At 41.9% G+C, this 26,897-nt stretch overlaps 2 protein-coding genes across 4 annotated transcripts in view; both read right to left on the bottom strand.

Moving 5' to 3' along the window:
- Positions 1 to 310: 310 nt before the first annotated feature.
- On the bottom strand, positions 311 to 9,781 carry orai2 (ORAI calcium release-activated calcium modulator 2). The gene is made up of 3 exons (XM_012866627.3): positions 9,501 to 9,781; positions 3,256 to 3,491; positions 311 to 2,354 (listed from the first exon to the last, which is right to left on the bottom strand). Exons 2-3 carry the CDS (start codon positions 3,484 to 3,486, stop codon positions 1,758 to 1,760), a joined length of 828 nt encoding a protein of 275 aa, XP_012722081.2. The 5' UTR covers positions 3,487 to 3,491; positions 9,501 to 9,781; the 3' UTR covers positions 311 to 1,757.
- A 3,468-nt stretch (positions 9,782 to 13,249) lies between these two features.
- The window catches only part of usp28 (ubiquitin specific peptidase 28), a 35,168-nt gene continuing 21,520 nt past the window's right edge, over positions 13,250 to 26,897 (bottom strand). Inside the window, exons 17-26 of one of the 3 annotated variants that reach the window (XM_021318555.2) lie at positions 24,943 to 25,275; positions 23,307 to 23,431; positions 21,885 to 22,181; positions 20,950 to 21,045; positions 19,778 to 19,956; positions 19,420 to 19,498; positions 18,397 to 18,476; positions 16,882 to 17,005; positions 15,078 to 15,276; positions 13,250 to 14,156 (exon numbers count right to left, since the gene is read on the bottom strand). In XM_021318555.2, the coding sequence (XP_021174230.2) occupies positions 13,981 to 14,156; positions 15,078 to 15,276; positions 16,882 to 17,005; positions 18,397 to 18,476; positions 19,420 to 19,498; positions 19,778 to 19,956; positions 20,950 to 21,045; positions 21,885 to 22,181; positions 23,307 to 23,431; positions 24,943 to 25,275 (1,688 nt within the window). In that variant the 3' untranslated portion in view covers positions 13,250 to 13,980. The remainder of the gene's footprint in view (positions 14,157 to 15,077; positions 15,277 to 16,881; positions 17,006 to 18,396; positions 18,477 to 19,419; positions 19,499 to 19,777; positions 19,957 to 20,949; positions 21,046 to 21,884; positions 22,182 to 23,306; positions 23,432 to 24,942; positions 25,276 to 26,897) is intronic. The other 2 variants (XM_036142740.1, XM_036142741.1) reach the window with 2 other exon arrangements.

Genomic DNA, 26,897 nt, shown 5'->3' with positions numbered 1-26,897 from the left:
GCCTATATGTTTATATAAATTAAGACTGCACTCTAACCATAACGCTGCGGTTCTTCTTCTGCTGCTTTTCCACGGGTATCGGTTTACATTCACATGCTTTGTTTCTACAGGAGGGCGTCCGTGTGGACCTGCCTCTGAATAAACGGACAAAGTCGTCACACAAGACAAAGAAAACACAGATCTTTGTTTTATTCAGCGGTAACATTTCAGACTGTGACCTGCGAGAGACGAGAAACGACGAGACTAGGTCACCGATGACATCACAAGAACGGACGAAAATGAAAAAGTGCACTTGAGTTTCTTTTGAGAAAAAAACAAAAAACAAAACACGAAGCGAGCGACACTTTGGTCAGTCGTGTCATTGGGAATGTGACGACAGATTGGTACATAAAAAAAATAATAAAATAAAAACACAGACAATACATCCAACGAACCGGAGGCAATTCCTCTGTAAGGCGTTTTAAACAGCATGATGTGCAGGAACCTTCATTTCTGTAGCAACAGGCAGCAAAAGTGGATTAAAATCAGTAACTTTGTCTGTGAAACTATAAAAACACAGTGATGTCAGTCGGTTGCAGCCCAACTTCAAATAAATGCATCATTTTTTTTTAATTTAGACTCAGCCGCTCCAAACGCGGCGACAGAGACGAGAAATAAAGGCGCATCTCAACAAGTTAAAATATGAGCATCAGTGTTTCAAACCTAAGACTGAAACTCAGACATTTACTGCCTGCAGCTGGATGAAAACCCACAATTTAGTTTCTGAGAATTAAAATATTGCATCAGAACAGAAAAAAAAAAAAGAAGTGTTACGGTTCTGTTTGTTCAGCACGATCGCTGCTAAAGTAGCCGGCCCTTTAAGGAAAGTTAAGTGGAAGGAAAAAGGGGGAGACCCACTGGACGAGGACCTGAGCTGCAACTACGGCGTTCCTTTAGTTAAATGCTCCTAATCTGACAGGATTAACCCGGACCAAGCAGAGAACGGACAGGGAACCTGTTCAGAGGAGAGACACCAGAACAGACGTCGCAGCAGCCTGGGCTTCCAGAACCTCTCACCAGAACCACGCTGATGCAGTAAATCACGCAGGAGCCCAGAGCCGGTACTGAAGCAGTGATGCTGTAATTCTGAGAAACTGAACTCAATCATGGGGTTTTCTGAATTTATTTCACTATTAAACACATTTTTCCAACTCACTGAGATGCGCCTGTAACCGACCCAACAAGGTGAGCAGAACCAGAACCGCTGGGTTAAAGCAGTCCACCTCGTTCAGCTGTGGACTCTGAGGAGAGAATCACTGAGAGGACGCTGGACTCTGGCCGTATGGCTTATGGACACAGAGTCTGACTCTGGTCTTCTACCCGGGACGGACGACACCCTCCGGGTTCTGGAGGAGACTGAGAGACGTTGCTTTGGTGCCACCGAGTGTAACAGCTGCTCCATGCGGTGCAGGTGGTGGTTAACGTTCGGATCCGTGTTCTGGGCGACGGCGCCGCCCGGTCCGGACTAAACCAGACGGTCAACATCTTTGGCTGAGCGTGGAAGCAAGAAGAAAAGCTCTGAAACCGTTTCCTCTCAGAATGAAAAAAAAAAAAACCCCGGGATAAAACCGAGGCGGAGCACATTTGGTACGCTGTACGGAGTAGCCCTTTTTTTTTTTTTAGCTTAGCTTTGACCTGAACAGGCCATGATTCCTAAAACGTTCCCTTCAGAATAAATTAGCAGTCTGAGGCGTGTAGAGGAGCCGCTGCAGCCGCCCTCACACGCTCTGCAGGCTTCTCTCGTGGCCGTCCAGCTGCACCTTTATCTTGTGCAGCTCCTCGATCTCCTGGTGGTGGCGCTCCGTCTTGTGGCGCACCAGCGACCGGTAGAACTTCACGGTGAAGACCAGGAAGATGAAGATGACCGGGACCATGATGATGGTGGAGGCCATGGCCGCCTGCCAGCCGCTGTTGGAGGCCGGCGCGTTCGTGGGCCGCGTCTGGTTGCCGGGCGACGCAGCGGCGGTGGTGGTGGCGGCGGTGCAGACGCCCGTCCCCTTGGCGCCGCCCGCGTCCACGGGCAGGAACTTGACCCAGCAGAGGAGCACCACCTCGGCCAGGAAGAGCACGATGCCCAGGGCCGTGGAGAAGCCCCAGGCCAGCTCGATGTAGTGGTGCATGCGCTCGTGCGGCGACTCGCTGACCGAGTTGAGGTTGTGGATGTTGCTGACGGCCTCCACGTTGGGCAGGATGCAGGTGCTGATGAGCAGGGCGAAGAGGTGCACCGCCACCAGCACCGTGGTGCACACGCTGAAGGCGATCAGCAGCTCCCGGGAGTACGAGTACTTGTCCAGCTCCACCTCCACCATGGCCACCTGAGAGCCACAACACGCCGTTAGAGCCGTCAGAGGACGGAAACACGCCGCCGTGTCGCAGAACCGGCTCCAAACGTAAAGAACAACGCGTAAAACTGGAGCTGCTGCTTCACACTTTGATTTAAATTCTGATTTTTTTTATCTTTTTCCTGTAGAAAACTAAGAGCCGTGCAGCAGCAGAGATAACGATGTGTCAGAAAATATCACATTTTAACAATAAAGGCCCGTTTAGTGAACCTCGTGTGCAACAGAACATGAAGGGACTGTCGAAATCATCGCTGGTTAGACAAAAACGCTGCACCAGACAGAAAGGAAGCCGTGGAGAGGAAACCTAAAACCATTTCCTGTTTGACACACAACTTCTTTAATGATCAATATCTCTCCACTGCACTGCAAAAAAAGAACTAAAAGTAAGTAAAATCTTCTAGAAATTAGTGTATTTGTCCGTGATTGGAGCAGGTAAATAAGACTATCTGCCAATGGGATGAGTATTATTAGATATACTGCACTACAAACAAGATGACGAAGGTGAGTTGTTCCTATTTTAAGTGTGAAAATCTTATTTCATTGGCAGATCTTATTTATCTGCTTGAAATCGAGGACAAATTCACTCGTTTCAAGAAAATGTGACATTTAGTTCTTTTTTTTTCTGTGAATGAATGATGAGAGGGATGCTTTAGCGAAATGATGGAGGATGTAATCGAGGACAAATACACACGTTTAAATAAGATTTACCTTAGTTCCCTTTTTGCTGCGTGTTAAACAAAAGTAATACGTTTACAACATAAAAGTCTTTTTTTAATACATTTTTAACCCGACATCCACCACTGCGCGGTCTAACGTGCTCTGTGGCTGTGAAGCAGAAGCGAACGCTTTAAACGTTTAACTCACACAGACGTACCATAGCGAAGCCGGACAGCAGCGCCGACGTCCGGCTGGAGGCCTTGAGCTTGGCCCGGCTCAGGTAGAGCTTCCTCCAGGACAGCGCCTGGGCCGAATGGTGGTTGGAGCTGACCAGCTCCAGGTAGCTGCGGCGGACCCAGTCCCTGTAGTCCATGCCGCCGTTGTCGGGGGGCCGCTCAGAGACCCCGGGGACGGGAGACCCCATCGGCGGGTTCAGCTCTCTGCTCATGGCGCCTGCCGGCATAACGAGAGGCAACGCACCAATCAGAGCGGTTCTCGTTAGGCGCCGTTATCAGCTGACCACAGGAAGACCTTAAAGCTCTGGTTCCACTTGGATCTAATCTGGGGGAAACTTTTTAAAACCAGGCAAGAAAACTACACAGCTCCAGAAGTCCAGCTGATAAAAAAGGTTCTGTGCAAATAAGAAATAAGAAATAAAAGCTACCAGGATCCAGACGTCCGCCTAGACCAGGGGGGTCCAAACTTTTTGTCAAGTGGGCCAAAATTTTCAGGTCTAAAGTATTTGAGGGCCAAAAAAAAAAGTAAATAAAAAAAAAAAAAATTTAATTAGCCCAAAAATTGTGTTGGGATTTTTACTTGTTCCACAAAAATTTCATCATGCAATATTTTTATTAAACTAATAAGTCAGATTTTCTGTAGGAAAAAGACACATAAATCATTGTAGGTCCAGAATTAAAAGCTTATTAAAAACTGATCATCCAGTGTGCAAATTGTTTTGCACCATAATTTTTGCACATAACCGAGGCGGAGCACATTTGGTACGCTGTACGGAGTAGCCCTTTTTTTTTAGCTTAGCTTTGACCTGAACAGGCCATGATTCCTAAAACGTTCCCTTAAAAATAAATTAGCAGTCTGAGGCAAAATTTTCAAGTCTACAGTATTTGAGGGCCAAAAAAAAAAAAAAAAAAAAAAAAAAAAAAAAAAAAAAAAAAAATGGAATTAGCCAAAAAACTGTGTTGGGATTTTTACTTGTTCCACAAAATTTCATCATGCAATATTTTTTATTAAACTAATAAGTCAGATTTTCTGTAGGAAAAAGACACATAAATCATTGTAGGTCCAGAATTAAAAGCTTATTAAAAACTGATCATCCAGTGTACAAATTGTTTTGCACCATCATTTTTGCACATACAAATGGTTTTCATTGTCCTTTTCTCCTGCATTGTTTACATTTCAATTGTTTACTTTTCATTACAAGCTGTATGCACTCTGTACATACAAAATGACAAATAAAGATGTCTAAGTCTAACTGGACGAACGTCTCAGTCAATAAATAAAATACATTTTTATTTAATCTCAGCCTCAAAGACAGGATTTGGGTCACTGTCTCTTTGGAAACACTTGCTGTATTTAGCTAGTAAACGAGTTAAAGGCACATTTTGTGCCCCACCAAAAGCTTTATTTTAAGATGGGGTCCTTTTTGCTCTGAAAATATATAGAACGCAAAAGCTGTAGTAATTAAAAGATGAATACTTTGTGTCATACCTAACATTTTCAATTGCAGGAAGATTTTAGTTTGCCTGATAATTTTGCTCTCGTTAAAAATAAAAATGATCCCTGCTGGTCGGCCAAAGAAGTCTTGAACTGCAGCTGTGGGACGCACAAACTGGACACCCTTGATTTAGAGAAGCTGCCAACAGACCCATGGGAACTCTGGAGGAGCTGCAGAGCTGCACGGCTCAGGAGGGAGAATCTGTTCATATAAGCACTCTCTCCAAATATAGCCTCTATTGTTAAATACTTATTGTTGTTTTTCTGAATAACGTGGTGTTCCAGTCGTACATTTCTGTAGTAAGAAATGGAAGTCTGTGCAGTCTGTGGTGAACGACTAGCAGCAAATCAGCGAGAACACGCCGCCCTGCTGTCAGCTATGGTGGTGGCAGGACTGCCAATTTAATTTAGACTTTTCTCTGCATTAAAAACACAAGCAGCAAAAATGGCCAGTAGATAAAGATGTTTGTAAACATTTAAAACTATTTAAAACAATAAATTTAACTGTCTTTACTAATCAGAATATCATTATTCAAGAGAAAAGCTTTTAATTGAGTTGGACATCAATCCTAGACTGACCGTTACTTAATGCTGTGGTGACATTCCTGAACGTTTCTGGTAAAAATGATGATTATATAAACTCTAAAACAAGTAATAAAACCAGATTATCTCTCTGCTGCGACGACGGCAGCGTTTATCCCACGCTCCAAACAACGGCAGCAGCTATTTCTGACCCTCCGTCTTCTCCTGTCCGTCTCCTGCTCCCACAGACGCTCAGACGTTCCCACAGTCCATCGCTGAGCTGCGGGCTGGATCCCAGAGGAGCATCATGGGAACGCAGCAGCAGGAAACAGGAAGTCAACAAGAGGTTCAGTCAAGCAGACCAGCGGGAGGAGTCGTCGTCGTCTTGCACTCCAGAAGTTGTGGGTTAGATTCCAGATTCCTCCGGCCACACGTCAACATGCCTCGGAGCAAGGCACCTAAGCTTCAGCTTTTTCAAATGGAAATGAAAACGTATGCTACGTTCAGACTCTCCGGCGCCTCAGCTCTGACGTTGGAGCGTCACAGAGGAGCCCGTCTGCTCTGTTCCTCAGATGCGGGGAAATATTTACCGAAGTAAAAGTTCTGATAAATCGGCAGTAGGGCTGGGCGATATGGATTAAAAAAATAAATCTCCGATTTTATCATACCAAATCCTATGAATCGATTTTTTCCTCCTTTTTGTTTCATAAAAAGAAATTATTTTAAAACCTTGCTTTTTATGTCAAGCATTTCGTCAGGGAGTCGACCTGAATTCAAAGTGCAACTAAAAACAAGCTGTGAAACATGTAAAACAAGATGGCAGCCGTGATATTATAAACAATGAAAATATAACAAAACATTTGCTGCTAGTGGTATTACACATTGAGCTAAGAACAGGCTTCACTGCACTTGTGAACTTCAAACTAAGTTAAAAAAAAGTAAATGAAGTACCTCGTATTATGGTAAAAAAAAGTTTCTACTTAACAATATTTTGACAATACATTTGCCTAAACATATATTCAGCATCACATGCTGTTCTCTTCATGGAAACCCAATGAGTGTATTGGCAAAATAAAATCCAGATTTTCCAAAAATGAAATCTTAAAGAATTGTAAATTCGAATTAATCGATTAAATCGATTTATCGCCCAGCCCTAATCGCCAGAGGTCCAGACTTCCTCGCTGGTCCTCCTCCAGGCGAGGTCCTTCACGGTGTCTGTGGCGGCAGCTCGGCTGACCGCAGACGACAGCACGGAGTCTTTTCTCTCTGATTGGTCAACGCTCAGATTTCCCTGAACGTCCAGAGCAGCTTTAGGCCGTTTGTTTAATTCACGCCTCGTCGGTCTAGACAGGCTTCAATCAAAAAAGCAGCGGGCCAATCACAGCGAGGGGGCTTACGATGCGTCACTCTTTACCCACAATGCAGCAGTGCTTTTCTGTAACCATAGCAGTCCAGGTGGCGGCTGAGCGATGTTTTAATGATGATCTTTATTAAGTCCTGAATGAGCTGGATTTAAACCGTCAACAAGCGGCTGCTCTAAGAGCTGAAGCCCCACATCCGTGGTTCTCCGGCAGGTTCTACCCCGTTTCCGCCGCTCGTTAGTCTTTTCTTTGAAATCAGGCTCCACCAGCCGCCTTTCCAGACTGGCGCCATGTTTACGGTGTGAGGTGCGCCACAAGACCTCTGACTCCTTTTAGATTTAGCCTTTTAGACGAAAGTATAGAGAAACTCTTCAGAAGAGTCAGAACGGATGGAAGAGAAAAGAAGAAAACTTTTGTGTTAATGAGATGAGAAATTCAGGGTAAGACTTTAACCAGATTCTACTGTAATATTTTACTGTGAATATTCAGTCACGCTGTCGTTTATGTCTTAATCAAGTGGAAAAACTAACCATTAAAGATAGAGGGGGACGTCTTTACTGTGGGCTGCGCCTGTTACCCTTAAATTAGAGTATTGTTGAAAAGTTTGTTTATTTCAGTAAGTGAAACACAGACTGAGGAGGTTTTTCAGCCTTTATTTCTGTGATATATATATATATATATATATATATATATATATATATATATATATATATAAAAAAATAAACACACACAGCTGATAAAAACACAGCATTTTAGATTAGAATATTGCACCAGACTTTCCAAAAAAAAGGTAAAAAACAAAGCAAATGGACTTGTTTTCCGTAGTTGAAGACGTTTCGCTTCCTCTCCCGGAAGCTTTCTCAATTCAAAAAGTCTGGAGTAATGATGAGTAACAAGCTTTATACCATTACCAAACAAAGGCCTTGTAATGGCTTAGATAACATGCAAATTCAATCGAAACAGGTCCGCCCCTTAGTAATGGGCGGTCGTTAAAGCCATTAAGCCAGCAGATTGGACCCAAACTGGTCCACTCCTCTGTAACGAGGAGTCGTTAGGGTCGTTATGGGCCTGGCTTAAAGGAAAAATGTTTTAATCACCTGAATGAGGATGAGAGTTAAGTTGACGATTGGCTGGAATTAATCCTATAGCTGTGTTGTAAGTTTTTGAGAGTTGGAACCTAAGGCCTCCTCCTCTGTTTAAGGTTGTTTTTCTCTCTTGACGTAGATGGCTTCCTTCACTCCCCTTTCAAACCATCTGTCTTCTTTGTCCAAAATGTGAACATTTTGGTCCTCAAAAGAGTGTCCTTTGTCCTTTAGGTGTAGGTGGACAGCAGAGTTTTGACCTGAGGAGGTAGCTCTCCTGTGTTGAGCCATGCGTCTGTGGAGAGGTTGTTTGGTTTCTCCAATATAAAGATCAGAACATTCCTCACTGACTGAACTGCATACACCACTCCGCTCATCTTAGGTTTGGGGGTTTTGTCCTTGGGATGCACCAGCCTCTGTCTGAGGGTCCTGTTTGGTTTGAAATGTTCTGGGATTTTATGTTTGGAGAAAATCCTCTTGAGTTTTTCAGAGACTCCAGCAACATATGGGATGACGATGTTTTTGCGTTTATTCTTCTCACCATTATGTTCTGCAGCGGGTCTTTTGGATTTTCTTGCTGATTTGACAAAAGCCCAGTTAGGGTACCCACAGGTTTGGAGGGCATCTCTGATGTGTTTCTGTTCCTTGTGCTTCCCTTCTGGTTTAGTCGGGACATGCTCGGCCCGGTGTTGTAAGGTTCTGATGACGGAAAGTTTGTGCTCCAGTGGGTGGTGTGAGTCAAAAAGAAGATATTGGTCTGTGTGGGTGGGTTTCCTATACACTTCAATGTTGAGGTTTCCATCTCCTTCCAAATTCCCCAAACAGTCGAGAAAAGGTAGCTTGTTGTCATTGGCATCCTCTCGAGTAAACTTGATCAAAAGACACCAGACCAATCAAAAGACAACATTTTTCATTTAGAAATGGGGGCTTAATGAAAACTTTGTTTAATATGGTCTTGAAAGTTTTTTCCCCAATCGTTTTTCTTTCCGTTTTTCTTTCAAAAATGTGCTTTTAATCTGACAACGAGCCTTTTAGGAATATGGCTGTATGTGCAAACTGCATGAAATCAGTTTTTATTCCTTGTACAAAGCAGTTTGTCAAATAAAGGCTCCATTTTAGGAACTTTGGCCCACACAAATCTCACCTCGAAGAAGAAATATTGATGAGCCTTTGGATTGTTTTCACCCCTTAAATGGCAGTTTTAGCAAACATAGTCTGTTCAGTTTAGAAAACAAATTCTATAAATGTTTACAGTATATTTATAAAAAAAAATGGAAGATTAACATTGCATGAAAACCCCATATCTTCAGCTATGGTAAAACAATCAAACAGGAAAATTTGCAGAGGGATTTATTTGTATAATTATAATTATAGAAGTAAATCAAATCCGTCCATCAGGCCAAACGAGCCTCGCTGCGTGTTCGGCAGATATCAGCACCTTTACGCCTCCATGTATATTTAGAACCCCGGTGGAGGTCCGCAGGATACATTTACACGCTTTCTAGACTTAAGTTCGCCCAAAGTCCTGAAGCTAAACGGGTTTAACGAGAAAAGCGAAGGAGGAAAAGCGGAAAGGAGGTAAAATGAAAAGATTCCGCAGCATGAATTTAAGAGTTAAACGTCTAAAAGTTCTCAGCAAGTTTCCTGGCAACGCAAGAAGACTCCTCTTGCTAGCTAATAAAGCTAACAAAACAACAGTTTCAAAACAGCAAATTTAACTATTTTAAAGGGGGAAAAAAATATTAAATGACGTTTATTCGTCTCACCTGTTCTCCAAGGTGGCAGAGGAATCTCAGACGTAAGCTGAAAGTAAACGCTCCCGTGGGTTCGACCCGGTTTGAGTACCGCTGATTAAACGTGTTCCTGCTTTTTCTGCTGCAGGCACCAACGGCTTGTTTTTCTTCTTCCTCTGCGGTAAAACCCGGTTCCGCCACTTTACCGTCTGGACCCAGAGCGAAAATACGGACTTCCCTCCACCTGGGACCCGGTCGCTATGGTTCGGTGGTATCGGGTGGGACTGAGCAGAGAAGAAAAGCTTTAAAAGTCACGGTTTCCGGTTAGGTGTGTGGTTTTCAAAATAAAAGCACGCACGGTACTCGCAAAGGACGCGTGACGTATAAGCAGACGCCTCATTGGCTCAGTTGGTCCGAAAAAAAAAATGGTACGTCAGCGCCTCCGCCATATTGTGAGTGGCAGGTTCCCGTTGGAAACCAACACAAGTCTGCTTGGAAACAGGGTTTTCCAAATAAAAGAAACACTAAAGGTCGACTCCTTTTTAAATGGAAACATTTATTTGTGTAAAAATACAAATAAATTATTTTAATAAAAAGAAATGAAATAATTTTGTAATTATTAATTAAAAAACAGACCCCATCTGCGAATCAAAGTAGTTAATTGTTCCAGTTAGATAAAATAGTTTAGGTTACTTTAGGATTATTTAAACAATAAATTATAATAATTGTTATAATGTGCTACGCTGTGGAACAGTTGGTAGCACTATTGCCTTGCAGCATGAAGGTTTTGATTTGGATTTTGAATGGAGTTTACACGTTCTCCCTGTGAGTTTTCTCCAGGTAGCGTTACACTGTTGTAAGTGTAACAAGTGTAACAAGTAGCTGCTGCAAATCTCAACTCAAATTAAAAGGGGTGTTTGCAGTAGAGTAGTGGAAAGTAGAGCTTTTAACAACAATCATATGGTAATGCAAATAAAACAACAGCTTTCCTGGCCGTCGGCATATTATTTTCAATTTCTGAGCAACAATACAAGCAAGATTTACATTGAGATGTTAAGAGATGTTAGTAGTGCTCAAAAGGAGTAGATAGAAGTTCAAGAACTTAAAGATTACCTTATTTTGGAGGCAATTGTGCACAAAGAAGAAGAAAATATTTGCATTCTGACCTTTTATTTTTTTGTTTTTTATTTTAGAATCCTGACTACTATTAACTATATTAACTGGAACGTTGTTGACTCGGGTGTTACGATATTCCCAGCTCCTATTTCCGACGTCCGAGGAAAAGGGAACACAGCATTAGTCCTTTTTGAGGAAGTAACTCAGTTGTTTCTTTCCTAGAAGAGTTAACCTCTGGATTTCCCAAATCCACTCAGAGTTGTCGAGCTGCAGAGAAAATATCTCCAGGCTCGTTCTAGAGATAGGGGCGGTTCTGCAGGGCAACCTTGGTCACAGAGTTTTTTTTCCCCACGTGTCCTATCACGATCGGCCTATGTTCCGACCTTCATTTATAATCATGAAATTTAGATAATAACCGAAAGAACGAGATCCTGGATACAAGCGGCTGAAATGAGCTTCCTCCGCAGGATGTCCAGAGGTAGGGTGAGGAGCTCGACTGCCCAGGAGGGACTCAGAGTCGAGGCGCTGCTCCTCCACATCGAGAGGAGACAGCTGAGGTAGCTCAGACATTTGTTCTGAATGCCCCCCAGGACATCCAGGACAATCCTGGAACAAAACGTCTACAGGCTGCAGGAGACATGAGACCAGGGTGCAGGTTCAGCTTCCAGCAGGACAGTGGAGTGGTTTAGATAAACGTCTATCCACATGTTGGAATGGCCTAGTCAAAGCTCAGATCTAAATCTAATTCAGAATCTGTAGCATTAAAGACTTGAAAATCTGGTTCACACACACGCCCACTCTCCCACCTGCATGACTGAGCTTGAGCTTTTTGGCAAAGAAAGATGGCCAGTAATTTCCGTCTATTTATATGCAAATCAGAAGAGACAAACCACAAAATAGCTGCAGCTGTAACTGCGGCGAAGGGGGACTCGACAAAGCGTCGACTCAGAGGGTCTGAATATAAATGGACGCCACACTTTTTAGATTTTTATACGCAAGAAATGGAACATTCACAGATGATTTTCCCCGTTTCATCCACAATTATGCACAACCATGTGTTGGTCTACAGTATAAAAAGGAGTACGAATATTTTTGCAAGGCTAGGTAATATTGACCTTATGTGCACAAATATTATGCTAAATATTATACATATATGAAAAGCAGTGGCTCTACTTTGAGCTTGACCACTTGTATTTAATTATTTTGGTCTTGATCCAGACCTCATGACCATAGGTGAAGGCAGCAACGTAGACGGACAGATAAATCGAGAGCTTTTCCTTTTGGCTTTGGCTCTTTCGTTACAGCAACAGTATGGAGCAGTGCCGGCATTACTGCAGAGAGACGCTCCAGTGCACACTGGATGTCACGGCTTGAAGAAGACAACAGAACCGCATCAACCCTGACGTTCCTAAACCCCTCCACCCCACGACTACGCCTTCAGAGGCCGCATACATCAGCCAAACTTTCAAAAAAGACAGAAATCACATTCACTACAGAGATTATTTCAAACATTTATTGAGTATCATCATAAAGTACAAGTGAAATGTCTGTGAAATCAGTTTGATGAGTAGCTTCGTAGTCCTCCGCTAGGACCTGGAATCAGAGATTTCAGTATTTTGAGGCTGAGTTGAATTCAAGGCACAAAGCCGACCCAAAGCCCCCCCCCGTCTTAGAGGGCTCATCGCTCACACTCATAACCTTTCACATTTCATTAGTCACTCTAGTGCCGTCCCTAACTTTCCCTTAATCTATAACTTTCTGTCAATCCTAATTTCTGTTTTAGAGATGATATAAAACATGTACCAAAAAAAACCCCAGCATTTTTTTTACTGTGCAGAACAAAGTGTGTTTTTAAGCCTAAACAGCTTCACTGTGCAGTGAGCAGGCTCAGCATCACAAATTTAAGCAGTTTCCTGCAGAACAGCCTGACAGTTTAAACGTCTTCGTACACAGCGAAACATTTCTGTGAATTGTGAACATTACAAATTAGGACGTAAAATGCATTTAACATCAAAGCTACCAATAAGCCGCTTAAAGGGAAGGCCACTAGTCAGAGGTGACAGAGAGTGGAAAAAGAGCACAGGCATAGAGGGACTTGCAGTAGAGTGGGTAGGGAAGTACAGGGTAGGACTTTCCTGAAGACACACAGACTCCCGTGTTCTGGTGGAGCGCAGCAGGTCATCCCATGATCATGGTCATCATGAAAAGAGCCTGGATTGTCCTGCTGGAGGCGCTGCTAGCTGACAATCCCCTCATCTCTGAGTTGTGGCTTAAGCCTCAGCAATGGGATATAGGGCTCAGATGGGAGCCGTTCCAACAACGACTTTGTGGGCTAAGGTCATTGATGTTTTTTAAAATAATATAGTGGTAATAATCTGTGTTTGTCATTGCAACTTTGCACATTGAAATGAAATGTGTCCCCTGCACGCTGCCAAATACCTTCTCCCTGTAGTCCTTCGGAACAAGCCATACTTGTTCAGTGTTTTTCTCATTTTAATAGCAACATCCTCTATTGGCCGCGACCCCATGAGGGATAAAGCGGTTTAGAAAATGGATGGATCCTCTATTGGGAAACTAGCTTTGAATTAAGGTCTTACGGCCCTACCGAGGTTGATGGACGGCAACGGTTGCTGACATGTTTCCTTTTTGCCGTCGCGTTTAGACACACCTGCTGCTCCAGACCAGGTAACTCCTGCTTTTACAGAGCTGACCGGTCAGTCGGGTGATTGCCACGCAGCTTTTCCATTTTGTTTCCATCTTTGTTTAGAAAATATTGAACCTGGAATCAGTTGGAGTTAAATTTGAATCATAAAGGCCCAATCATTTTGTTTTATGATGTCCTGAAATGCAAAAGCCTCAGATTCTTCTCACCATTACTGGACTTTCACTGTTTACACTCGGCATCAGTTTTGTGTGTGTACGACAGATTCAAGTGTAAAACATACAGACGCGACGTGATATTGGTCACTAAACATACGTTGGCACTTTAGGAGAAATTAGGTGGCCTTTCGGGCATCTTTCGTTTTGCCTGCAAAAGGTTGAAGGACTGTTAGTGTTTGTGTGATGGATGGAGGTCGCTTCGTTAGGTGAGCAGGGAGAAAGCAAACTGAAGGGACTGAATCATTTTCTTCAGCCACTTCAGATTCAGTTCTTTTTTTTTTATTGTCGATGAACGTGTATTTGTGCATGTTCTCCTATCTAACCACGACGAGTGATTGCCGTATATGTCACATCAGATTTTCTACTTGTGCAATTGCTAGCCAGCAGACACTAGATACCACACGCTGGTCTCAACCCTACTGTCCGTTCAGTTCAGACCGCTCTGCCTGCTGAGCTGCTGCTGCTGCTGCTGAAGATGTTCAGTTCCCAGACGTTCTTGTGGGTTTCCATCAGGACTTTACTTCACAGCTACCACGGTGGTGTTGTGAATGGACTCCATGACAGCAGCCAGGCGGCTGCACAGGTCGTGGGCTTGGTTGAAGTGGACTTTTGGAGGATCTTTCAGTACGACCGTGCCGGTAGAACCGTCCAGGACCCGGGGTAGCAACTCACCCAACTTTACCTGCAGTGAATCTAAACAAAACAGATAAAAAAACCTGTAAAAATTAGCCGTTGAGTTCTTTATCTTTGCATGAATAATTAAATATAAAAAAGCCACAAAATGGATTCTGTACCACATTCGTATATTGCACGGTTTTAATAATACTCACCTGTACACTGTTAATCGCACACTGTCTATTTCCCCTGCATTGTTTACATTTCAATTGTTTACATAAATCACTGCTGCACCGTAACCTGAAATTTACTGCAATTTACTGTGATTTTTCAAGCTGTATGCAAACGAAATTGTAACGTTCTGTTGTGGTTCAGGTTAGTTTTTCAGTTTAGCCACTTCTTGTCTTAGGATTTATTTCTGTTTTCTTGTTTTGTATTGGATTTATGCTTAGCCTGTTTTAGTCTTAGTTTTTATTTGTCTGTTTAGTCTTTGTCTGGTTTTCTACCTTAGGTTTATTGTCTATTAGTCTGTATGCTCCTTTTATCATCTCCACCTGTTTTGGTTAATTAGTCCCGCCCTGCTCTCCTGTTCCGTTCGCCTATTTAAGCCCACCTTAGTTTTCTGTTTATTGCCAGGACGTCTTGTGCAATCTACTCGGTAAGAGCACTTCACCCTTGTCTGTTGTAGTTTAGCCTGCCTGCCAGTTTTGCCCGTTCAGTTTTCTGCTCGCCTGTTTTTTGGAGTTTGTTCTATTGCTTGCCTGAAGCCAGCTCTTTTTGCCTCCTGGATTTTTTGTTAATAAACCCCTTTTTAAGCATCAGCTCTGTGTCCGGCTAACATTTGGGTTCTTCCTTTACAATTCATTACAGAAATTTCGTTCTGTACTCACTTTGTGCATACAAAATGACGAATAAAGTTGTCTAAGTCTAAATAAAAGTTACACGAACAGCTGAGTAGAAGCGCAGGAGGCCCAGCAGCTCCTTATGTTGGTAACTCACCGTCCATGTCCTGGCCCAGGCAGCAGCACCAGTGGCTGCGGATGTTCTCCATAGCATCCCGGTCCTCCTGAGATAAAGCTGTGTCCCGGCTCATCAGGTGAAGGCAGGGAATGACAGCCTCGTCCATGATGGAGAGACCCTCCTCCACCTTGGCGTCTTCTCCGCTGCAGAACAGGCGGGAAGCGCTCTCATTCAGCGCCTGTTTGGTGGATGAGAACAGCAAACGTTTAGTCACAACATCTGATCTTATTGTCGAGTTTAAATCCTCTCACAGACATAGTTTTATAGCACCGTGTAACCTAATTCTTCTGAAGCGTTGTAGACGGCGATTATATGAAGCTTGAGCCAAAACCCATTAGACTGGTGGATGAATGCTTTGCACAGCGGTGTCAGAACTGCCAACATGACTTCTGATGGCTTCCATTCAACAATTACTTTGTTCTTGCCACTCTCTTTGTGGAGAGCCAAGTAAACGTCTTCCTCCCTCCTGGGCTGTGGATCTCTGCAGCTCCTCCAAAGCCACCATGGTCCTCCTGCTTCTCTGATCAATGCTCTCCTGGTCCAGCCTGTCAGGCCAGGTGGACGTCCATGATCTGGTAGGTCTGCAGGAGGTCCAGATTATGGACTGAACAGAGCTCTGGGACATGTTCAAAGCTGGAATGTTGTTGTAGAACCTAATCCTAACTAAAATGGACCAGAACTTTCTCCCTGACCCGTCTGCTGGGTTCCTTTGTCTTCATGATGCTGGTTGTTCTCTAACAAACCTCTGAGGCCAGAAACAGAACATCTGAAATCATACTGAGATTACTTAAAGTGACGGCGCTAGGAGACCACGGCCACAAGCAGCCAAAAAAAATACTTTTTCGAGCAAAAAAGATGATTGATTCAAACAGAAACTATAGTATTTTGGGACCTGCTAAATTAAACTGAAGCAGACAATCATTTATTGACCTTACAAATCTCGGAAAACATCTCACCAAACTGAGTGACGGGCCAGTTTAAAATATATCAACCAGTGTGAGACTAGCTAGCGATGACAAGCTAGCCACTGTTAGCGACGCAAGCTAACAGCAGTGTATTTTTTTAATGTATTCTAAAAATAAAACATGTTCCCTGAGGAAGTACTCTGCTGTGTGTAAATCGTGTGTAAAACACTGAATGAAACTCAAACTGGCAGAACTGTGAATTAAACATGTTTACACGTGGCAGCCATATTGGATAATGAGGTTAAAGGTTAGTGAAAATGTTCTGGTTTTCCAGGTTTCAGGATTCAGGCTAGCAGAGAGCCTCCTCGTTTATTTCCGCAACAAAAGTGACATTTTATTGAAAGCAAAAGTTTATTTTAGCTCTCAAAATCCAAAACAGGGACTGGGTCTGCAAACTGTGTGCAGAGGAACGGTTACTTGGTAATATATCTGCCTTCCCTCATCAAAGAAACTTAAACGATTGAACTTGGACTAGAGCCATGTTAAACTTTTAGGTAAAGTTTGTAGCAACAAAAATATAATCGAATAATTGATTTGCTTCCTAAGAACTTATTATAATTATAATAATAACACCAGTTTATAATCAAGTAGACCACAAATTTGTGTATAAAGCACACATTTTTGTCGCGGGGAAGCTAACCCAACCAATACTTCAGCAACAGCTGGCTGGACGTCAGAACATTTCAGATGAGCTATGATGGGTCTCTGCAATGATTTTAGTGCAAGCTAAGACCAATTTAAAATAGAAACATTTAATTAAATTGCTGTTTCAGGCTGAAGACTGAATCAGCTCCGGTTACAAGTGTTGCTTTACTCACGGTGAGGCACTTTCTTCTGTAAACTGCGATGAGAGCCTTGTCCACACCACGTTTCTCTCCCTTTCTCAGCAGGGTGGCGTTAGTCTCATACGCATGAGCCAAGTAGTTCAAAGCCTCTCGCGTCCTGTGGCACAGTTAGAGAAAATATACATATATAAACCACGTTTATATATGTACATCTGTATACACACTGTATATTTCAGGGGTGTCCAAACGTTTTGCACCGTGGGTCAACCTTGCCAAGTTGAGAGAACTCGGGGGCCATTCTTTTTTCATAATAAAAAATGCAAGAATTGTTTTACTGTCAATTATTTTCTTTTTATCTGCTCTGCGATAAACTAAATATGTAATATTTTATTGTAACAAAGTAGAAAAGATCAAATTATTGTAGATCCAAAATAGGGTCACCAACGTTTTTCTCAATAAGAGAATAGAGTATAGTTTCCTAACTTTTTGGGCAGAATGTCTTCTATTTTATTGGTCGAGAAAATGTTTTTAGTCTGTTCCCAACGACAAATAAAATAACTTTTCTGAAGACATTTGCTGTACTTTAGCAAGTTAAAAAAATGGGTGAGTAAATGGTGTTCTTGAGTAAACAGTAGCTGGACATCTGCAGATCTGCTTACTATGATATTAACATGAAATATAAAAACAAAACACGGTTAATAAAATAATGTTTATTTAGTACTCAACATTCAAAAGTTACGAAAAGTGTCCATCTGCTTCTGTTCTTTTCGATTTTTCTTACCATTCTTGAACGGCCGGGGGCCAAACTAAATAAGTCCAAGGGACATTTTATGCTGTTGCGTAGCGACCTATTTTTAGATAAAGAACTCACAAACACTGAATTCTCTGAACTCTTTGAAGGGGGCGGAGCTTCCTGGGTCTGCGTTTGTGATTGGTTGGAAGGATTTAATGACTGTAATATTAACCTACCTATTAAATGCAAAAGGAAGGAAAACTGTTCTTCTATTGAACTTTTTATTGATCCTTTATCCTTATATCATCTATTTACGTCTATCGATCGATACATACTGTTATTGAATTATCGTCCAGCCCTAATACACAGTGCATTTTAGTGTTTAAAATTGAAGTAAGTTAGTGAATTACCAAACAGAAGCCCCTACTTTTTTTTCTTTTTTGCTGTTTCCGTTCTCTGTCATTCAGTAAGATGGATTTGAAACACTTTTTACGTGATTTACAAGTTGATTCAGGTCTGGACTTTGACTAGGCCATTCTAACAGATGAACAAGCATTTATCTAAACCTGGGGTCTTCATCCTGTCCTGCATGTTTTAGGTTATTCGCTGACCTAAATAAGGAGGTGATTACCAGGCCTCTGCAGGCTGCGAGTATATCATGCAATCATTTGATTCAGGTGTGGTGGAGCAGAGACACATTTAAAACATGCAGCACAGGCAGTCCTGAGGACCAGGGTTGAACCATCCCCTCCCTAAAATAATATTCCCACAGCATGATGCTGCCACCGCCATGTCGGAGCATAGATGTCTCTTACTTTCCGTGCTGGTAGTGCTCGAGCCCGGTCAGCAAATAGACAAACACCGTCCTGAAGTCCCTGTAGGCGTCATGCCACAGCTGGAAGAAAACACAGAGCCAGTAACCAACAACTGTTTAGTTTGCCTCTTCTTTTACAGCGTTAGTAAACAGTAGGTAGATACATTCTGTAGTTCTAGTTTTAGTTGGTGTTTGAATGTAAAAATCCTCTTTGTCGCGTTTTACAGCAGATTTACAGGCTGTGCTTCAGTATGCACAGTTTTATGATCTCTGAAGAGAAAGCTACTGGATGCCAGCTACAGCTGAAAATAAAATAGCAGTATTAACCCCTTTTCAGCAATCTTAAATCATTGCATATTAACAATATAGTTAAAATGGTATAGAACAGTTAAAACAATTTCCACATCTCTTTAGCTGTCTTTTTATCCTGGAACACACGGTACATAGCTCTCATTTTAACTGAAGGTCAGAGGCCTTAAATACTCTATTAAGGATTTAAATAAACTAACAAGATTAGGCATTTGCACACTCAAATTGTTAAAATATCAAACCCTTGTACACAGAAATCTCACAACTCTTACTTGCAAAATTTCTAATTTGACCTATGATCATCAATCACTGTGTATTGAGCCCCTTACAGATTTATTCTTGAATGTTTAAACTCATAAAACAAATGTCAATAACAGAGAAACATACAAAAAAATCATAATTTTGTTTATCAAAAAAAAAAAAAGCTACCTAAACCAAAGCTGTAGGTAATATCTGATACAAACATTTGTTGGATGATCTGAAATAATAAATGTGACAAAAACAGAAGAAATCTGTAAGGGAGCAAATACATTTTCACAGCACTGAAGTTAGTAATTTTTTTCCTGCCATTTTATCTCACATAATGGCTGAAATTCCCATAATTTTTCCCAGATTCACATCACAAACATTGATTGGCGGTTCCTGACAGGATAAATTTATACCAAGGAGGTATAAATTGGGTTTAACTAACAGAACTGGACAAACCCGACAGTACCATGTATTCCTCCATGTCCATGTCTTCTGGCTTGATGAGGCGAAGCTTGGCCCGGGCTTCCCTCATGATGCTGATGGCCCTGCACACACACAAGGAAAGCAGAGGTTTACCGGCGCCGTTAAGACATTCTCACATCCAGCAGTTCTCTGCTTTGGACACTAGGTGGCAGAAGAGCGACGCTGGCGGCACCCTCTCAGTTATGAGGCGCTGCTGCACATTAGAAAAACATTTAAAACCGGTATTCGCTCTCTAAAAAGAGAGGATCATCCCTTATTAGAGATTTAGGTGTGTTATATTATTTTATTTTTTAAATTGCAGAGCCATCTCATGACCGAACCCACGGGGGCCGCCATCACACCTTTCGTCAAAGCTGAGGTTGCGGTCTGTAAACTGCTCCAGCAGCGTCCTCTCGATGACGCGCTTGGGCGCCTTGTTCTGAAAGAAGTAAACCAGAGCGTGCTGCAGACGCGCGTCCTCCTGGGGCGTGATCTCCTCCTGGGAGAGCTCGTGCAGGCGGGAGTACTCCTCATGGAAGGCCTGTGGCAGCAGAGGAGAAGTTAGATAGAAAATCTCTAAACACAAGGAGAGATTTGATGTAAAGCAAACATCGACTGGATGTGACGGCTCCTGATGCTCAGCGGTTTACTGCAATAATTTGTTATCATCGTTATGTTTAAAGCTCGATGGAGAGTTTAATGGAGGGCTTATTGCATGCCTGTTCCTACAGATACTTCATAAATATAAATGTGAAAAAACATTAAAACGCCGTGATGTGCAACACGTCCCTCAGAACGCTTGTTATCAGCTTTGAGTGAAGAAATAACACGACTGTAATTAGAGAATGTGCTGTGCCTGTCCTGACGTGACTGTAAACTAGGGGTGGGTATTGCCAAAGAAGTCATGATTCGATTCGAATCACGATTCACATGCCACGATCCGATTCTATCACAGTGCATCGAGATACTTGAATTATTGCGATGCATTGCGATATTTTCACTGAACACTGTTAGAAAAAAATACAGGCATTACCAGTGGCTGACTGGCTGTGTATGATCTGGATAGTGTCTTCAATTGATACATAACTGAAAGCAACTGAATTCATACATAACTGTATTTATTAAAACAACTTTTGGAGGTATTGCCATGAAAACTAATATTACTGTTACTGGACACAGATATTACTATTACTGGAGTGGACACACTGACAAAAAGTGCTTAGGATTTATAAAACTTAAAATAACTAAATAAGGATAATCAGTGTCGTTTACATGGCCTCAGTGGTCCTTTAAACTGATTAAGTTGTATTCCACTTGTTTTTCGCTGATGTTCGCCAACCATTCATGCAATTTTATTTATACATTTTTTTAAAATTAATAATCGATACTTGCCATCAAGAATCGATGCAGTAGATTGCGAAAATTAGAATCGCGATGCATCGTCATGCCGATTATTTTGCACACCCCTACTGTAAACTCTAATTCACGTTGTAATTTGATGCATTGAGGCTGGAATGAGCTCAGACTGTCTTACCCTGATGAGGCCCGCCTCGGGGCCTTCTTTGTCAAACGTTTGTCTGGCCTTGGCTATGGCCAGGATGACACCTTGCATCGCCGGGGTGAGCATCATCTGGGAGAGGATACGGTGAGGCAGACGACGACGTCAAGATTTACATGCAGCGACAGAGTGAGACACACATCACAATCTCAGGTTTTCGTTTTTGACTTGGAAAATGAAACCAGAGCAAATTATTCCTGAGCTGGTTTCGGATTTAAAGATGCTGAATGAAAACAAGTCAAACAAAATTCCTCCACAGTATTAGTGAAAGTCTATAAAAGTCCTTTAGGTTGTGATCATCTTATATAATAGAAACAGCATTTTGACTTTGTGAATCTGCCTGTATGAGGAATTGCTCCTTACTTAAAATGTAGCTTGTACTGAATTTTTCCACTGTGAGATCAATAAAGTCTATCTTATCTTATCTTATCTTATCTTATCTTATCTTACCATGGCTGCCACAATGACTCTTAATGATATTGGCTAAAAATGATAAAGAGCTGACTAAAGCTTTAATATCAGTACATATATTAACAAATTCAGCAACCCTCAAATCAAAGATCTTAGTTTAACGGTGCTCAGGTCAGGTAATTTTAAGTGTTTTATTTCTTTGTCTTTCACAAAAACAACAATAGAAGCAGCAGTGGATGACTCTGGTATAACATTTGAACATTTTAAACACTTTTAAAAGCCCCTGTTAGAAACTGAGAGAAAATTATGATGTAATGATTGTTATTTTAGGACCAATGAGGTTTTATGTCCTTTTCTTCTGCAACATTAATGTCAATCCATCCATTGTCCTTACCATGCGGGGCTGTAACATTACAGGCATATATTAATATTCTTTAAAATGTTTAGGCTTACATGTGGACCTACGTGGTGTTACTTTCCACACTGCGGTCATTCCTTACCTCCTCATTGTATCCATCAGCATCCGCCCTCACCATGATCCTGCCCACGTTGGGGATCTCCACCTCTGAGACCTCGTTCTCAGGCTGCCTCTGCCTGGCTGGAGCCTCCTCTTCCTCCTCCTCCTCCTCCTCCTGCTGCTCCTGCTGCTCCTTGTCTCCCAAGTCTGCTCCGTGTCCAGGAGCCTCCCCAGAAGCTTCGGCCTCATCTGGAGGGTCGGAGGTCAGGGCCGCTACCTCCCCACGCACATGGAGCTCAGACGGCGGCGGATAACCGAGGTCCGTATCCAAGCCACGGGTCTGAGAAGGACATAAGGAACAAAATCGTACATCTATTAACTTTATTTATGATGACAAATAGAGTTGAGCAACTGAGATGTTCATGTGAAACATAAAAAATATGCCTCTAAACCAGGGGTGTCAAACATACGGCCCGCGGGCCGGTTTCGGCCCGCCGAACAATTTAGTCCGGCCCGGTGGCTAAATGCATTATCATTATTCAACAAAAAAAACTGTAGATATATTTTTTTTCTTTATTTTTTCCCCAGTGTCCTGTCTGGCAATGTGGCAATAAGAATTGTTGTCTTAATGCCAAAAACAGCTCATCAGATTTGACTTTCACATATGGAGCAGAACTGCTTTTGCCATAGTGCTCCGCCTGATTTATGAATGTGAATAGTTTTATTATGATTCATGCGGGGAATATCTCAAATGATATGGACACTACAATGGGAAAGTAGAAGAGGAAAGGAAGAAAAAGAAGAACAAAAGAAAAGGTGAAATAAATAGGAGATAAAAAGGAAGAGAATGATAAAACAATTACTGAAAATCTGCAGTTCCTATATTGTCCACGAGGGGCGCTGTGGTTTAATCATCAGATGGTAGCACTGAGCTTCAGATGTGGAAAATTGATTTTAAATCAATTCTTAATTTTTATCTATTTGATGTATTTTGTCATGCAGGACAGTGTTTTTAAGTTCCAAAAAATGTGAATAAATGTTTTTCAACATTGTATAATCACTGTGATCAGTTCTTATGCATAATGCACAAGTAAATGTTTAACTGAGTAAAAGTATCGTTTACTTTTCTTAAAAACGCTGAGGTTATTCATAATATATTGTGTAAAAGTGAAATTCGTTTAATATGAAAATCAACGACATGTTCACATTTATCAGTTCTATTTAATCTTGCAATGAGTTAACTCGTGTGGCCCTCTCGAGATCAGATTAAGCTGAATGCGGCCCCTCGACCAAAATGAGTTTGACACCCCTGGTCTAAACAGAACTGAAAATGACTGTGATCTACAGAACCGCCCAAACGGATCCTGGACTCAGACACTTATTTCTGTGACCCAGAACTGTTGACCCACTTATCACACAGGGATAATATGAGTAGGGTTGTGGGGTGAGGGGGGGACTTTCCCACCTGACTCTGCAGCTCCGCTGGGTTTGGGCCCGGCTCCAGGGTGTCGCTGACAGCGGGACTGTCGGTGGCGTCTGCTTGGACATCAGGACTCGCCGATGGAGGCGACAGCTCCGAATCCTCGGCTGCTGAACGAGACGGACAGAGGCTAGACCCGATATGCTGCCGCTGGCAAAGTTCACTGTCAGACCGACATAAACGAGTCTCATACAATAAGGAGAAAACAGATCTTGTCAATAAATAAAATGCTGGTGGAAAAGTATTCACTCCCCCTTACATGTTTCTTCTGCTTTTGCTTTGTTGTGATGTTTCAGAGCATCAAACATATCTTAATAAAGAGCAAAGATGACTTCAGTAAATATAAAATATAGGTTGTAAATGGTGACTTCATTTGCATAAAAACAGCAAACCAAGCCAGGCTGCCTCTATGTAGTAAAGGTATTTTACCCCCATACGTCCCTGTGGAGGAATTATGGCCCACTCTTTGTTTAAACTGTTTAAATTCAGCTGCACTACACGAATTTAAGGGGCTTTAAGGTCATAACACAACATGTCAATCAGATTTAAGTGTAGGCTTTGACTAGGCCACTCCAAAACCTTTGATTGCCTTTTTGTTTTGTTTCTTTCAGACGTGAACAGAAATGATGGTTGTTCATTTTAGACCAGATGTAACGGGACTAAAACCTCCAAAAAGGTCCACTTCTGTCCCAAAAGTCTTGGAGATCGTCAGGATCTTTTTTGGTAAAAGCAAGATAAGCTTTTGTGTTACTTTTTGTGGGTCAGCCTTGATTCTCTCCCATGGACTCTTTCCAAAATGCTAGATCTTAGTGACTTCATTTCTCTTATTGTTTCTGAATTTCTACAGTTCAGGGGACATTTTTAAATCTTTTTTTAAATCTTTATTCTGCTTCAGGTGGTCAGACAGGTTATTTTTTTTATTGATGTCTATATTCCACGGATCTGGCAGTAATCAGGCAAGTGAAATCAGTTAATTTCCCCAAAATGAAGTTAAAAAGTTAATTCATTATTAAACAAGGGGGTGATTACTTTTTTTTCCCTCACAGCGGCAGATTTGATAGCTGTTTTCTTTTTGCCCAAATTAATGAATCTTGTCAAAACTGCATTTTGTATTTTTTTCAAAAATATCCATGAGACGCACTGTTAGGGACCTTCATGCATTGTGTTAATAGACAAATACTCAAGAGAAAAACGAAGTTTAGCAAAGTCTGCAGTAACATTTTATTTTTAACCGTATCTGTTTTTATCATTTATCATTGTTTTTATCATCTACGACTTCTTGAAGTCCGAACTGAGCATCAGAAGGAGGAAGAAATGACATTTAAGTGACTCTGAACGTGGCTGATCTGAGTTTTTTTCCAAAAACCTCTGATCTGCTGGGCTTTTCACCCAGAAATATCCCATAGATTTACAGAACATGGTCCGGTTCACGTCAGAGGTGAATGGATAGACTATTTAAAGTTACCATCTACGCCAACCGTGTGATGCTATCCAGTCAAAGCGGACCGACCCGGCTGCCCTCATGAACTGAGGCAGTTCTGAAGGAGTCAAACCTGTTACAACCACAGCGTACCAACTAAAGCGAGGTCTCAGCTCCTCTTAACTTGGACTTTATACGCACCTTCAGGCGTCTCTCTGGCATCACCGTCTGCAGTCTCCTCCTCTGAACCTGACCGCGGCTCTAAAGCTGCTCCTTGGTCCGGCTCTTCAGGTGAAGGTCCAGACTGCGGCGCCGGCTCGACGGCGGTCTGCTGCGGACTCTCCACGCCGGAGCTTGGCGGCCCCGCGGCGGTCGCGGACTCTTCCTGCGGGGTGGCGGTCTGGCAGAACTGCTCCTCCCACTCGCTGAGCTCCTGCTGGAACCAGCGGTTGTCCTCCTGGACGTAGCGTCTGAGGGCGGCCGGCAGGGAGTCCATGCCGTGGAGCACCTGGCCCGTCTCATCATCTGTGTCTTCTGGGTGGAGCGAGCATAAGGTTAGATGGAAGGTTCCCTCAACAAACCTATTCGGTTTTCCTTCTACTAATCCTTAAAGTCGCTATAAATAATTAAACTCCCTCACTGCTGCACTGCAGCTGATATTTATGTATTTTTCTAGACTACAGTACCTAAAATTTAAGTCCAGCTGGGAATTATCATTACATTTTATATTCTGATACTCTCATGTGACCCAGTGAGCATCTCTCTGACAATATTAATAAACATCTGCATTTACCACACATGTCTAAGCTAAAAATGAACTACTCTTTTTGTTAATTTAGCATTAATTTAGCAACATTTAGCGCACTGTCTATTTCCCATGCATTGTTTACATTATTACATTGTTTTATATTTCAAATTGTTTACATAAATCGCTGCTGCATCTTTACCCTGAAAATTAGTGCAATTTACTGTGATTTTTCAAGCTGTATGCAAACGAAATTTCGTTCTGTACGCACATTGTGCATACAAAATGACAAATAAAGCCGTCTATGTCTATGTCTATGATACAAGGTTTGGGAATGTGTGGCACTGAAACTCTCCTGATCCCAATCTGAAGGCTTTTACTCCAAATTCATGCCAAATAATTTCTGTTTTTTCAAGAATTATATAATCATCTTTTACAATTTCCCAAATACATTTTGTTATCAGCACACAGGTGCCAATATGACAAACGGAGCTGATTTTACACATTTTCAATTCTTTATACAACAAATCAGTTATGAAATGAAGCCAAAGCAGGCCTACATGGAGGCTATGACTGTAAAAATAATTTGTTTTGCTCACTCTGAGGAGACAGCGGTTGAAATTCATCTTTTATTGCTGTAGTGTGACCCCACACTGGAAGTTTAAGAAAATTAAAAAAACTAATTACTTGATGTGACTGCATTTATTTAGTGGGGGAAAAGATCTCATGTTAGAAAATGTTTTTAGCAAAACCACAGAGGCTTGTTTCTCTTAGCTTATCTTAAATTTTTTTTATTTATTTATACGTCAGTGCATCACTTTGGGTTTTTATGAAAGATTATCACATCCTGTTGGTGTATTAATTGTTATTTTGGTGTTTTATGCTTTTTTCTTGCTCAATTTGTTAATAAAACCTTTTGTGTTTATTTACGATTATAACAGAAGTACGTACTGCGCATGCGCAGCAGGGGAAAAACAAGGAAGTGGCTAACGGCTATTAGCATCTCCCAGTGAAACAATGAAGAAAGGTCCAAGATCCAGTGAAAAAAACGCAAAATATATGATTCTAAGAGGGAAAACCTGGAATGTCTGTGGGAATCCAGTCTGAACGTTGGTGTTCACTGAAGCGGACGTTAAACCTGCCGAGGCTCAGATGTTCTGATATGAGGCTCTTAAAGTTGTTGTAGGTCGGTTTATTTAATTAATAACAGTCTTTGATCACGGTGAGCTGCTGCTTTGTTGTGAGGCATTGCAGAGGGTCACGCTCGGTCCGGCATTATTTATTTATAAATGATTTATTAATTAAGCAAACCGGCTTTATGATAGTTCTGCAATAATGCCACTAGATGGCGCCACGTCTGTTTATATTTGTTAATCGCGCCTGACAGCAAATTATCTTTCAGCTCAAAAAG

The sequence above is a fragment of the Fundulus heteroclitus genome, chromosome 11, assembly GCF_011125445.2.
Source record: "Fundulus heteroclitus isolate FHET01 chromosome 11, MU-UCD_Fhet_4.1, whole genome shotgun sequence".
Classification (NCBI taxonomy): domain Eukaryota; kingdom Metazoa; phylum Chordata; class Actinopteri; order Cyprinodontiformes; family Fundulidae; genus Fundulus; species Fundulus heteroclitus.
This window is presented reverse-complemented; position numbering and strand designations above follow the sequence as displayed.

Excerpts from the sequence above, each read along its gene's own strand:
- orai2 (XM_012866627.3), bottom strand. The coding sequence starts at position 3,486 with ATGAGCAGAGAGCTGAACCCGCCGATGGGGTCTCCCGTCCCCGGGGTC. Across the intron at positions 2,355-3,255 it reads TGCTGTCCGGCTTCGCTATG|GTGGCCATGGTGGAGGTGGA; the intron begins GTACGTCTGTGT and ends TGTGGCTCTCAG.